Below are 15962 nucleotides of genomic sequence, written 5' to 3'. Positions count from 1 at the left end.
AGTAATAGTTAAAGTCTATTTGATTATTATGACGTTTGTCATGGCTAATCATTTCCGGTGTTACATTCATGATATGGTTATTGAGTAGTAAGGAAATGCTTGGTAATGATTAGCCTTTGGTATGGCTAGTCATGATCATACTTGGTGATATGTATGTTAAATTACTCTAATAGGTAAAATTTACTCTAATAATGGATGCAGACAGCAGTAGTGATGTGAAATTGAAAAATCACTAAAAATAGTATAAATGGAATTAAATAATGAATAAAATATGTAATCGAATCTGGATGAGTCTATTTTCATATGAAAGAAATGAAACGACCATATGAGCTATATTTTATGAGATGTTTAAATTTTTGTGAAACAGGGACACTGGATCCCTTGTTCTGATTTTGGAAATTCACCATAAATTTTGTAGAGATAATTAGAAGTCATCCTTTATATGTACAGATTCATTATTGAGTCTAGTTTCATTAGAGACAAGCAGCATAGGCATTGAAGCCCTGTGTAGGGAGATATCTAAGTCGTAATGCTCAGAGGTCAGAGTAGTCAAACCCTAAAACAGGGGAGACTTTAACAAATAAACTGTACTAATTGGCCCAACCAAAAATTCTACAAAAATTTTATTAGATATATATATGAGCCTAGTTTCAGGAAAAATTTACGAAATTTGATTTCGAGTTTTGGAACTCAAGATACGAATTTTTAAGTGACTATAATGCAGATTGACAGCTTGTCTGGGAGTTTTAAAATAAATTGTTTGAGCTGTATAAGTGATGAATTAAGCCCGATAACACCTCGTGTTCGACCCCGGTAACGGCCACGGTTTCGGGGTGTTACAAATGATCTACTCTTAAACAAGGACTTTTGCTCCACTGAATAAGCACATCGAAAACTTTAATTAATATCCTAGAATATTAAAGCAAGAATTAGAACTCACAATTAAGAATAAGAATAAGTATTTATCATATAATTCAAATAGTAATAAGATTCGTCTTAGAGTTCATCTCCCTTAGGTATTTAAGGAGTTTAGTTCATGATAATGGAAAAACATCTCAAAATTGGGAAAACAACAAAACATAAAAAAACCAAAGAACTTCTAAGGAAATTGAATGGAGATCTTCAGTCTTGAAGTAGATCATGCTTCTGAGTTGATTCCGATGGCTATCATTGAGTATTTTCTACCTTCTACTCTGCGTGTCCTCTTTGATCCTCTTCTAGGGTGTTTATATAGACTTTGGAATGCCCAAAATAGCCCAAAATTGGCCTTTTCTGAATAGAATTAGACTTTGGCTCGACAGGGACACGGCCGTGTGCCACGCCCGTGTGAAAGTGCTCAGGCTGTGTGCTATTCTAACTTAGTTTAATGTCGACACGGCCATGGCACACGGCCGTGTGGCTTGCCCGTGTGTCATACACGGTCGTGTGGTTCACCCATGTGAAAATGCCTAGGCCTTGTGCAATTCTGAATTAGGCCCAGATTTGTCTGTTTTTGGCCCGTTTCATGCTCTTTTCGCTATCCTAAGCTCTCCTGAGTATAAAACATGAAATTAAGGATTAGGAGCATCAAATTCACTAAATCTTATGAAAAATCATCCAAAAATATGCCAAGCATGGGATAAAAATATGTATATATTATGGGTTATCAGCTAATGTATGACATTTAGCATAATATCATTCAACTTTTCATTCCCAAAATGACATTATACCAAGTATGCTTACATTCAAATATATATAGAGTCATGAATCAAAACTCAACATCATATATATATATATATATATGGCCGAAACATACTTCTCATATCTACTCACATTCTTCACTTATGTCTTACATATCTTATAATAGATATCAATAAGCTTACTTAACTTGTTTCAATTAAGTAATAAGCTAAGCTCATACCTGGTCATTTTAGCTCATTTAACGTATTCAATTTCCACATCAGCATAAAGTCTTTTAGGCATAAACTTATATTAATTCACCAGCATAAAGTCTGCTAGGCCTAAGCCTATATTTCACACCAGCACAAGACCTGCCAGACTCAAAGTCTGACTTTTATACACTGGCAATAAGCCTGATTAAGTTCACCAGCACAAGGCTTACTAGGCTCAAAGCTCGAATATCACTATTATAACATTGTCTCAGAAACAATTCATATATCGAAACTTTCAGATATTCCAAAACAGCATATTAAACTAAGTTACATCTAAAATTAACGATGTTTAATTGCTTAAAGACTTACCTCGGACGATGAAAAAGCCGGTACGGATTGGCTAATTGACAACTTTGTTTTTCCCTCAATCTAAATCTGATTTTCTCTTTTCTTGATCTAAATTAATATAAATTAAACTTATTAAATCAAATATTCAACCAAATTCATCCAAAAACACACAAATGGGCAAATTACACTTTTACCCTAATATTTCACATTTTTCATAATTTAATCCATATTGCATAAAACACAAAATATGAACAATCTCACAACAACATAGTTAGGCCGAATATTCCTTATACTCATACTACTCCATATATTTCATTTATTTCACATTTTAGTCCTTTAATTTATTATTTTTGCAATTTAGCCCTAATTACTCAAATTCATCAAAAATTCCAATATAAAACATGTTAATCTAAAACATATCTTTAATATTTCATCATCAAACATCACAAAACACAAATATTCATCAATGGAACAACTCAAAACTTTCATCAAAATCATAAATTCTAGCATGGGTCGGATAGTATTCGAAGCAACGATCTCAAAAATGTAAATATTATCAAAAACCTAAACCAAACTAACCTTGAATCAAGCTTGAGAAATGGTCGAATATCACCAAGCTTTAGTTTCTTTTCTTTCTTTTTATTTTCATTCAAAGCATGCATATATGAACATCATTTTCTTATTTATGTTATATTATAACATTTATATTATTTACCTAATTACATATTTAACCTTTTAAAACTAATAACAAAAACATATATAATAAGGATACATTCGACAATCACATAGTCTAAAGGTTTATTTGCAACATAAATACTTCAATTTATAAAACCATTAACAAATTGGTCTTTATAAAATAAACTATCAATTTTTTCAATTTACGCGATTAAATCTTTTTATTTAATTAAGCACACAAACGATCAAATTTTCATACGAAACTTTCACACATGTAAATTTACATATAATAAACATGGAAAATAATATTTAAATATTTTCTGACTTGGATTCATGGTCCTGAAACAACAGTTTCCAATTAGGGTCTAAATAAGGCTGTTACATTAGAGGTGTTACAATTGTTGTTTTGTTGAATGTTAGATGATGATTTTGGCATGTATAAGTTGATTTGGTTGATAGATTTTTGGTACTTTTAGTGTCTTATTAGAATGTTTTAATGTGGCTACGTTGTGATGCATGTTTGAATGGCCAAAATGGTATGTGATGAGTTGGTTTCAACATACCAAGATATTATATGTTTTGAGATGGTATTGAACTAGATGTGCATGATTGAAATGTTGTAAAGTATACATTTTTAGGTAAGTTTGAACGTTTGTATTTGAGGTGCCTTGTATGGCATATTTATGAATGATTTGCACTAACGAATTGGTCATTTCATGTTTTGGTTATGTTTCGATAGGTGATTTAATAGAAATTTCTTGGTAATTGTACTACTAATGGTGAAGCTATTACAGGAAAGCAACAAATTTGTTTAGTTAAGTCAGGTATCTAATTTAGCCTCAGTTAGGGAAGAATTTATTGTTTATAATAACATTTTATTCAGACGATCTTGAATTATGATTGTTTGAGTATTATAAAATCGAGATAAATATTTGAATTGGTGCACTAAACAATTTTGAGATTTTATAAAACATCTTGTATGAAGCTCATGGCATTGTTTATTTGGTTTGCATTAGGCAATGATGAAAGTGTATAATGGCTTGAGACAATGTTATTGGTATTCGGGATTGAAACATGAAATTTCAGAGTTTATTCTGAGATATCTGTTATGTTTATAAATAAAGATGTAGTATCAAGTAGCTAAGGTTAGGTAGGTAGTATCAAGTAGCTAAGGTTAGGTAGGAAAAACTTGATCTGAAGAGCTATTATCAGGTAAGAAATTTCGAGGACGAAATTTTCATAAGGGGGGGAGGGGGAGTTGTAATAGCCCGTTTATAAGTGGTGTCGGATAGTGGTTTTAGGGCCACAAATCCAACGAGTAAGTTCGTAAATTTTATTATTTAATATTTATGAGTCAAGTATTGTATTAAAATCAATTTTGAATGAGCAATTTATGCTATTTGAATTTATGCTATTCAAATAGTTTTAGAAAATGAGGTATTAGGACCTCGTTTCTATAAACTAAGCTGTAAATATTTTATTAAATATTTACGGAGTGCTATTAAGGTTGTATTAAAGTTTCGTTAAGAAATTTTAATGTTTAAATGGTTAATTTGGTAAAAATGACTAAATTATAAAAGGTGTAAAAGTTGAATTCTATAGTTAAAAAGGGTTAAATGATTATGGAAAGATAAACTAATGGACTTAGATGATAATTATACCAAATTATTTTATAGTGGATGGCTTTGATGAGTAAATGCATGAAATTTTGTTAGTTTTAAAGGAAAAATTAGTAATTTAAAAAGTTAGTAACATAAATTAAAAAGAAAACAAATGTGGTCATCTTTTTGCTTGAGTAAAATGAGTGACGAAAGTTTCATGGGAGAGGATTGAAGGTTGGATCGAACACATTTCTTGCATGCTTGGGATATTGAGGTTTGTTTTTAATAATTATTATATTTTTGAAATTGTTGCAAGTTAATCTAGCTAACTCGGGAATCAATTTGTTAAATTATCCATGTTTAGAATTTTACTATGGGTGGATTTGAAATGTTTTTGAAAGATTATGATAGAATCTTAAGCTTAGTTGTTAAATAGGACTATTTTTGTAAAGTAATTTTTTGTAATTTAATGTTCAAGATATCAATAACCTCCATTCTCTCATTTTCACTTTCACCTCCAAAGTTCAAATTAAATCTCAAAAAAAAAAAATCCACTATTAATCTACCAAAAAGAAAAAAAACCACAGTGAATCTATAAAAATCACAATTGCAGCGAGAAATTTTCAATTGAGCCCATTCATACTTGAATATTTATGTACTCTTAATTTATTTTCAATTTACTTGTGTAAAATGATGTATTATGTAACTTTATATTAATTGAAATATGCTATTTGAAAAATTTATTAAGAGTGTAACATAATTATTACTAATTTACATACCAAGAATATGATACAATTATCACTAAGAATACAGTTTACAATTATATCGGTACACTATTAATATTTATCAATTTCCACAAGATTAATATTTGCAAATAAGAAACTTAAGAAATTTGTTTATTTAAATTTAAAAAATATTCACTAATTATTTTCCATAATAGATGTTTTAATTCCTTGATAATAGTCCTTTATTTCAATAATTTCACCCAATAAAGACTAAAATATTATAAACAAATAAATACTTAACAATAAAACTATTATGCTCTTATTTGTCATTTTATAAATATTAACTTTTAACTATCGTTAAGTTTTACTGAACACTTTTAAATAAATAATTAATAAAATCATTTGATTAAACCAGCTACTGTAATCAATTATCAACTATTAGCTAATTGCCAAACAGAATCTATATCGAAAGATTTTTGTAGAGAGGATTATAACATATCGTGATCCAGCTAGTTGTTAACCGTGTCCGAGAACTATTCGTACAAGACGAGACCTGGTGGAGTTCCATTTAAAGCACCGGCGATGAAATTTGCAGTTTGATTACGCTCTCTTTAACTTTATATCTATAACTACTATTAAAAGATAATTTGTTTTAAAAAAAATACTAGTATAAAAGTTATCGCAGTTATTCATAATGCTTAATTTAAAATTTAAAGAGGCTGTTTGAAAGACATTTCAGCATCCACAAAACTTTTAATTTGAAGGGTAAAAATGGTAAAATGTTTCCTTCATATCCTTATTATATTATTTATAAATTGAAAACGTGATTATTTTAATATTTTTTATTATGAAGACTGTATAATATTTATTTATTATATTGTGTCTTGATTCACAATATATTTATACATAAATTGTTTTATAGTGATTTAATCTAGAAAGAAAATTAAGTAACTGTCGAGTTTTCATTTTTATTATAAATTTATATAACTTTTACATGTTAATAATTTATTATATATTTATTGACAGGTTTATGCATTTGTGAAGTGTTCATTTCATTGCATGACATTTTTAGTTATTTTAATTTTTGTTTTAATGTTTTAATTTATGCCATAATTTGCATAATTTTTAATTTACCGTTTTAGAAATTGAATGATGATATATAACATATATATTATTATTAGTATTATATTTAAAGATTTAGTCAAGGCTTCAATAATGCTAAACAAACTAATTAATAGTAGACAAAAACAACGATTAAAAAGTACCTTAATTATAATAAATTTCTTTTGAGGGCCGATTTCTTTTAGTAAAGATCTCAAAGTGTTGTTTATTTTGAGTAGACAAATTCTTCAATGGGTTGATGTTTTCTCTAAATCAAGTTGAGGTTTTGTCTTCTGATTTTGTCCAAAAACTGTATCAAAGGTGAGATTCACAGAGCGAGAGCACCTCATCAAATTAAGTCATGTGTGGCGTACAACCTCCTACTAGGGGCACATGAGCGTCGTGTGCATGGTTGGGCTTGAACCACTTGATCAAGTGGTAGTATATTAGATGCTATTTAAGGGTTCATACATTACCTTGTACTCGACGCTTCGATCCAACATGACATTTCTACTTTGTGAATTCCAATTTGGGAGACAAAAGCCCAACTCGACGCTAAGACAATACTGACCCATTGAGGGATCCATTATTCTGGACAAATGACACTTCAGATACTTATTCAAAATGTATCAATATCCCTCTACAACTTCATATATAACAAACTATCTTACGGAGAAATAGATTCATCATTACACTATTCAAATTTTCTCTTACAAACATCAATGAAATAACAGTGAAGACAAATTAAGGAAAGGAGCCAAAGAAGAGCCTACCCTTTTTGTTAAGATTTTGGATCAACTAGTAAACATGTATGTGAATACCAATTGCCATGATCAAGATGGTGAATAAGCTGAAATATATTATGGCATGAACCAAGATGGCTATCCCACTTGTGCACATGTTGCCAAACTCTATCACCCTTGTCCTCGTTGGCAATTGGAACATCATCCCTGGCGACAAGAGGATAAACAAGACCACTGCAACAACGATTGGTCCCCAATCTGCATTCGAAAGCAGACTCATTTCTCTTTCTTTGTCCAACTTCTCTTTCAATACCTTGTATTTTATGTAAGGCTTAGGGTTTTCTTGGTGGCGAAGAAGGGGATGATGTGCTGAACTTAGTCAAAGAAGATATATGGTATGCAAATGCTAGTGGGTTCGCTTTATGGAGAACGAAAGAAATTCCTTTGCTTCCATTAGCATTTAATAATTGTTTCATTTCAAGACTTCTTTCAGCCTCCTTTATTGCTTTATTAAAGATATTCATATGTGATATTAGAAATTATAAATAGAGATACAAATGCACGTGTAAAGTTGTGATCTTTGCTTTAAAATCTTATTTGCTAATTGTGACTGTAATATCTAAATGGATAGTTGCGTCACGTTTGGATAATAAAGTGCTAGAATCGTGGTGCGCTATGGTCAGTTTGAATTCAAAGATATTCTAAAATCTTCAATTAGATTCCACCTTCAAATTTTATAGAAGATTGAATGAGCGTAAAATTATTATATATATTTCTTTTAGTTGCGTGTTTGTTAATAAAATGGAAAAATTTTAAAAATATATATTTTTCATTGATTAATAGAGTTAAAAATAAGAAAAAATTTAAAATAAAATGCATGTATAATTTTGTACTAATTTAAATTTTTTCATTTTATCTCCTCTTATTATTAAAATTTGTCACGATTTGTTTTATGCATTAGGATGAAAAATAGTCATTACTTTTTACATTCTTCCACTTTTTCACTCATCCAAGTAGGCTTTAAGTTTTATTGAAAAACATTCTTATTGAAATTGCTAAAATATTATTTTACCTAAAATTCTCGAAATTTTTCGATTTGTCTTAAGATATAAATTTGGAAAAGTTTGCTCTCGGTATAAGATCAAGATTTTTTATATATTTTTAATTTGCAAGAAATGGGATGTCCTTAGAGTGATAAATTAATTTAACATTTTATTTTTAGAGCTTTGAACTTAATCGGGTAACACTTTGAAGTAAGGGTAAAACATTAATTGTTCCTATCATGGGTATTTATGAAAATTGGCATACATTAATTCTTAATTATTAAAGTTTTGTAAGGGAGAGTGGTGATAAGATGAGATTTAAGCCATTCGATTCATTATTTAAAGTGGGCCATCTTAAAACTTGATTTTTTTTTTCACTTTTCCTTAGCATTTTAGAAATCACCAAAATAAGATAAAAAGGGTTCACCCCTTCACTTTTTGCCACATCTTGTTTCCTTTAAGTCTAGAATTTAGAAATAATTAGGGGTTAAATTGAAAGATACTATAAGTTTGAGGCTTCTATTGGAAAATAAGTAAAGTTTGATAGCTAATTTGGACATAGTTGAGTTCCAATTGTGATTCTATTGGATGAGAACCAATTGGTTCGATAGTGGGAGATAAAATGATTACCAATGAATGGTTTTTATAGGGTTGATAGCCATGCATGGAGGGCTATAAATAGCTGAGAAATGAACCCCCAAGGTGAGTTTTTCTCAGTTCTGCTTAAATTTTCTTTTATTCTTCATCTTCTTCGTTGCTCCAAAGAAGAGATAATTACGGTAAGCTTTGCATGAAGTGATGATTATGGGATCTGAGTTGCAAAAGTACAGAATCTTGTGAGTTGGTAAGGTTGTAAGTCCTTCAATGTTCGTAAATTTAAGAAATAAAGTTAATAATTTTCAGAACCGTTGAAGGGTTTTGCATGTTTTTGGAAAATGAGTTTTTAAGTTGGAATGTTATGTTTAATTTATGACTTTGGTTGTCATGCTTAGCTTCCAAGATAATGGAAGCTCTGGTGTTCTGAAAAGCTAAGCTGATGAGTCAAAGAAGTATCAGGTGAATTTTTATACTCCATTCCTGGGATGCTGTATGTCTGACATGAATCTATGATTGAGTTCTGTAATGATGCATGGCCTCTACTGATTGTGAATGCTAAGCATGTATAATAATTCATAGGTATGTGAGTATCCCCATATTAATTTAGATATCCATGAAAGAATTATGATTTCACATCTAAAAGATAGCGTACTCTACGATAGTATGTTATTGAAATGCATGTATTGCATGTTTATAAAGGTGGAGCAAAAAGAGAGAAATATTAATGGGTTAGATGAAGTTATGATCGGGGAAATGAAATTTTCGTTAGAATTTGCAATCCGATGTTGCAAGGTACAAAGTGTGATGTACGAAGCTCTGGGCCTTCTAGAGGGCACACTATGGTGTTCAAGCATCAATGTTAGAAATGGATAAATGGAGGAATAGGTAGATAGATAGGGAAATGGAATTTTCGTTAGATTTCGTAATCCAATGTTATTAGATACAATCAGTGATGTGTGAAGCTTCATGCATTGTAGAGGGGACATTTTAGTGTTTGATCATCAATGATAAATGTGAGACAGAATGATATGAATGGCTCACTAGAGTGACACTATGATGAAGATTTAAAGGTTCCATAGAGCAACACCTTAATGGCAATCTGCAGGCTCTATATGGCAACACAGCAGCAATGATAAGGTTCTATGGGAAACTCCTCAAAGAGGTTTAAGGTGTAAAACCATAACTCAGCTATGACAACCAATAGAGTCTGTGAAAACACTAAACATGGGATATATCATGTAAGACCATAGCTCAACTATGACAACTAGTATAGTCTATCAGGATAGTAAACACGGGATAATCCGTTAGGACAATAAACACCAAAAAGTCAGCCAAGATATTAAACATGGGTATGATATGTAAGACCATAACTCGACCATGGTAATAAATGGAGTCTATTAGGACAATAAACACAGGGTAGTCTGCCAGGACGATAAGCATGAATAGTCTGCTAGGACAATAAAAATAGGGTAGTTTGCCAGGACGTTAAACATGGATAGTCTGCTAGGACAATAAAAATGGGGTTGTCCACCAAGATGGTAATTAAAGGAGCAATCATGCAAGGAAAAATTTCAAAGTGTTGATAAGCGATAGCTAGCTATCAAGTTTGAGGAATCCGCTGAAAAAGGAAAAACTATTAGAAATGGAAAAAGCCTACCAAAACGGTAAGTAAGAAAGTTGGTAGGAGGAACTCGGTAGGGCATATAGTGGTAACATAGCTAGAATAAGCTATATGAATGCCATGCTGATAATGTCTTGTATATAGGAAAAAAAGAGAGGAATTATTTGTGGGTCACAGGTAAGGTTCCATCATTAAGAATCACTAGAAAGTACTCAAGGAAACTCAATATGTTAAAAGCAGGTCTTAGAAGAGTAACGAGAGATGTACTCCCAACATAAGGCTTCGATAAAATTGTAGTTTTTGCGAGGAGACACAAATGTATATATTGCAAATAGTATAATCAGTAAAAGGGGTTAGTGTTAACCTAAGGATAAAACGAGGTGTTAATAGGGATAATCTAATTGACAAATATGTTTGTCAAGATTATTCCTCTTTGAGGGGAATCTATTGCGAGTATAACTACCATTGTGACAGCCTTAAAACGACCCTAGTCGGAATGTGGTTTCGGGACCACAAAACCAAGGCATAAAAATAATTTAATATTTATTTTATTTCCTATAATGTGTGTTAACTCATGTGTGACATTTTTGATGTTTTGATTTAGAGTTATAAATGTGAATTTCACTAGAAAGGACCTAGTAGTAAACTTTGAAAGTATGATGGGGAAATGTGTGATGACTAATTAAAGCATGCATGCAAAACAATGGACTTGCATGTCAAATTTCCCCCCCCCCCCAATAGCTAGTGGCCGGCCATGACAAGGAATTATGGGCAAAATCATGTCATGAAACATGTTTGGTAAGTGGGTTATGTTGGAATGAATAAAATAAGGAGTATGGAATAAAAAAAATGTGTGTGTGAAGGCTTCTCTCCTCCCCATTGCCGTGTAGGTAGGAAAGAAAACAAAAAATTTTGTTCATCCATTTCACTCTCTTTTGGCTGAAAATACTAAGGATAAGGAAGGAGTTTTGCTTCATGCTTGGTTTGGAAGAGGATTAGGAAGGGTTTGGCTATACTTGCATCAAGATTAAAGTATGTTTGATGTTGTGCCATGAGATTCATGCATGTTTTGGTTGCTAACTTGATGTTCTTATTAGCCCATGGTTCAAATCTTTGTTATATCATGGGGATGGTATTTGGCCAAGGTGGATTTTGAGTTAATGCCATTGCATGTTAAATATGAAGCTTGATGATGATACATGTGATGGTGGATTGAGGACTCTTAGATTTTCTTTAAGCATTTTGAATGAGATACTAAGTTCTTTGTGTAATCATGACCAAAATTATGGTGTCGTGATGTATTCGGCCATGGTACATCCATAAGTGTGATTTATGCTCATTGCATGAAAAGTAAGATTTGTGTTTCGAAATCATGTTCATGTTTAGTTACAATCAACTTGAGATTCGGCTCTAGCATATATATATATATGTATATATGTTTGAGCATGATGTATTGGTATGACATATATATACTATCTCAAGGTATATACTTACTTATGATGATGTTTCGGTTATGAAGGAAATGATAGATGTGTATTGAGTTACAATATGGAATGCATTAGTTAGTAAAATGTATGCTGTTTTTGTGTGGTAATAAGTGTATAATTGGCCTCAACATGGACATGCATATTCGCCACATGAGGGAAATTGGTGTGCATGCATTCGGTTAGAGGCAAGCATATTGATGCCTATTCTTGGCTTAGAAAATTCGCTAAGAGGAATATTAACTAATGTGTTGAGTTCGATTCATGATTCGTACATATGCGACTTTGATGCCTAATGAGTATATATATTGGCTAAGTACCTTGAATTCCTCTTCGATGCTCAAATGATTAAATCAATTTATTTGTCAAATTAAGCTCAAGAGCAAAGGGAGCTAAATCCGATAAAGGGAAGGAAAAAATAGTCGAGTAGTCGTCGAAATCGCCGACAACATCCAAGGTAAGTACTTGAGTAATAGAGCTTAAATTCGAATTGATTAGATCATGTTTAAAGCAAATTAAAATCATGCTCTTTGTGTGTGGCTATTGAGCGAAATTTCAAGTGTGAATAGTGCCTTGTGTTTGAGTTTTGCTAATGAAAATGAAATACTGAATGTGTCATAATTTATTTATAATTGTGCTCGGTTATTGAATGATGTCCGGGCTAAGTCCCGAAGGCTTTGTACTAAGTGACTATATCCGGACTAGGATCCAAGGCATTCGTGCGAGTTAATAAATCGGGCTAAGCCCAAGGCATTTGTGCAAGTTACTAAACCGGGTTAAGTCCGAAGGCATTTGTGCGAAGTCACTATAACCAAGCTTCATTCCCAAGGCATTTGAGCGAGTTGTTATATCCGGTTAAATTTCAAGGTACGTGATTCGAGAATGAGCGATCTTGCTAAAAATTTTCAGTTAATACGCTTGAAAAATTCCAGCAATGAGGTATGTTCGTATGTGCTTGAATTAGTTGATTCCTTGAATAATATTCGCTCGATCGAGTAATGGGTTTCCAGTATTTGGCTAAGATGATCCCTTATGTATGAACATAGGGGTTGGAATGTGAAATGAGTATGATATTGAGAATTTGTGCATACGAAATTATCCGTTAGCTTTATGAATGCTATGCTTTTGTTGTGCTGGAATCTCTTGCTCAAACTTACTAAGCATAAATTGCTTACTCCGTCTTCTCTGTTTCTCTGTTTTATAGATTTTGCTCGTTAGCTATCGGATTTGGGATCATCGAAGTCGAAGTCATCCACACTATCAAAGCCCCCATTTTGGTACAATTTTGGTTGAACTTTGAAATGGCATGTATAGGACTACCCTTTTGTTGAAGGTCATGTACCTTTCGGTTTTGTGTAAACTTGGATGGCCATGCGAAAATGGCTTATATATCGTTTTAGCCTAGTACCATAATCGTTTGTTTGCTGATCATTATGAGGTATGGAATTGTTTTGAAACGATTAGCCATTGGGATGGTTAATCATGATCACACTTTGTGCTATGTATGCAAAAGGGGCCAATTGAATCATGGAAATCATGAAATAGGTAAAGCCTACCTTAAAGGCAGATGCTGACAGCAGCAGTGATGTGGATGTGAAAAATCACTAAAAAATAGTAGGAATGGTATTAAATAGTTAATAAATTATGTAAATGAACTTTGATGAATCTACTTTCATGTGGAAGAAACGAAACGGTCATATGAGTTATATGTTAAGAGATATTAAAGTTCTCGTGAAACAGGGCCAGAACGGTTTCTGGATCCCCTGTTCCGACTTTGGAAATTCATTGTAAATTAACCAAAGATAATTACGAGTCATACCATATATTTATAGATTCCTCTCTGAGTCTAGTTTCTATAGAAACAAACGGTATCAGTATTAAAGCCCTGTACAAGGAGATATTCAATTCGTAACGCACGAAGGTCAGTGTAGTCGGACCCTGGGATAGGGGAGACTGTAACTAATAAACTGTACTAATTGGCTCGACCAAAAATTCTAGAAAAAAACTCTGTAGATGGACATATGAGTCTAGTTTCAGGGAAAAATTACGAAACAAATTTTCGAGCTTTGAAACTCAAGATATGATTTTTAAGGCGACAGTGACGTAGTGACCAGCTAGTCTGGAAATTTCTAAATGGACTGTGAAAATAGTTAAGTCTGTGTGCACCTTGTGTCCGATTCCGGTAACGGACTCGGGTACGGGGTGTTACAGCCATAGAATTAGTTTTGTAGAGAACCATCATGCAAGAGAAAACATAAACTCACAAGGTCACACAGATAATAGTCTGTCGAAGGCTAAAGGTCAAAACGGTCCACTGTAAATAGACATGTTACACCTTAAAAGCAAGGTATTGCAGATAGGGTGAATTACAAGGAAGTAATGCAACCCCTCCAACACGAATGTAGGGTGAAATTAGATTTATTTCGATTGAGTGACATGAACCTTGATTAGTCATCATGACTAAGGGGAGGTCAGCAAGTCCTACGAGATTATAGTAAGAAAAAAGAGCCTACCAAGGACTAGTTAGATTTCAAATAAACAAAGGGACACCGAGGCCGAGAGTTTGAAAGGGCAATCTTATAAATATATGGCGAAAGAAAGAACGTAGGCGAATAAAAGATGGGGTCCGTAATTATTTTGAGACATTTGACGAGTGGAAACACAAAAATATACACACCTTTTCATGTCCTTTTTAACTCAAATTCATACAGTTTCGGTAAAATTATTGTCGAAAAATATATAAATATTATAAAATAATTATTTTGTACTTAAATAATTAACATAATGAATTTTAATTAATTTTATAATAATTCTTGATTAATTTTGATTACTTTCGACATATTTGCACAAAGGATGAAAATTGGCTCGGCAAACACTGCCAGAAGTTCAAAACCGAGAAGTAATTTGAAGTATCAAGGCAAATTAATTTTCAGCCTAAGTTAGTCAAATTATGTGTATTAATTCATTATATAATTAATTTTATTTTATATCCAATTTAATTTGGATTAAATAAATTATTATTAATTAATTATGAAAAAGTGGTCCAGTCGAGTCGAACCGAGTGAACCAAACTGAGCAAGAAGTGGACAGCCCAAAAATGTCCATATGCTGACCCAAATTAGCTTATTGGCTAATTATTTAGCTTGGAAAAAGGCCCTTGAATACTTGTTCAAGTTCAAGTTGCAAACAAACCCTTTCAAAATTGGTGGCTTTATAGATTTGCCCCAAGTCTAAATTAGCAAAATTGAAACTATCAACCTTGCCACATGTGTGGCTGGCCAAGGGAGGACTCTTTGGCTGATAATTTTAGCTATTTTAGCAGCCCTCTTCAGCTATAAAAACCCCCTTAGGCTGGTTATTTGAAAAACATCTCAAGCATTCACCTCTTTTCTCTCTTCTCTCCACATTCTCTCTTCTTTTCCATTCCAAATTCCCTTGCTCTCTTGCCGATTTCTCCTCTTGAAAAAGGGGCATTCATCAGCCATTTGGAGCAGCAATTAAGTGTTCATAGCAGCCTTGGTCGACGAGGACAACGGAGAAGGAAGAACGGAGCAAACTAGTCAAGCCACAGAAAAACACCGGATTTGATTCTTGTTCCCTATCTCTTTAATTTTTGTTGTTTTTATGATGAACATATCTATGAATATTTTTTTTTTGGAATGTTTAATTTAATCAATTTAGCTTGAATTTAATTCATGTTAGGTTGATTGCATTTCGTTTTCTAAAATTGTGTTTATGTTGTTAGAAGTCCCGGTAAGATACTTGATTAAGTAAAATCATGACTAAGTTATTCCTGCATTACAATTGTGAGGTAGCTAATGAATTAATTATTTAAATGGATTGAAATTGTAATTAATAGACATAGTACTTAATCAGTGCATGTTTAATCATCTAAAGTAGCCGAGGGTTAAATTAGCAACGGTAACTGATGATACATTTGCCTTGCATAACTTGCAAGATTATTGTGATTAAACTGTTTCAAGGTAGGGACACCTTGTTACCTCACGTAGTCTTTTATGTGCTTATTAGATTTAATTAGTCATTTGAATTGACATAGGGATATGTACAAGAGATCATTTCGATTTAATAAGTATGTATGTGCACTAACATTTTTTCCTATTAAGATTTGTTTAATCGGTTGAATTGACATAGG

The 15962-nt window shown here is 32.2% G+C and overlaps 1 protein-coding gene across 1 annotated transcript; it reads right to left on the bottom strand.

Moving 5' to 3' along the window:
* Window positions 1–6907: 6907 nt before the first annotated feature.
* Window positions 6908–7544, bottom strand: LOC108456362 (uncharacterized). The gene has a single exon (XM_017754955.2). It carries the CDS (start codon window positions 7342–7344, stop codon window positions 7120–7122), a length of 225 nt encoding a protein of 74 aa, XP_017610444.1. The 5' UTR covers window positions 7345–7544; the 3' UTR covers window positions 6908–7119.
* Between the last annotated feature and the right edge of the window lie 8418 nt (window positions 7545–15962).

Source organism: Gossypium arboreum, chromosome 9, assembly GCF_025698485.1.
Source record: "Gossypium arboreum isolate Shixiya-1 chromosome 9, ASM2569848v2, whole genome shotgun sequence".
In the NCBI taxonomy this organism is placed as follows: Eukaryota; Viridiplantae; Streptophyta; class Magnoliopsida; order Malvales; family Malvaceae; genus Gossypium; species Gossypium arboreum.
This window is presented reverse-complemented; position numbering and strand designations above follow the sequence as displayed.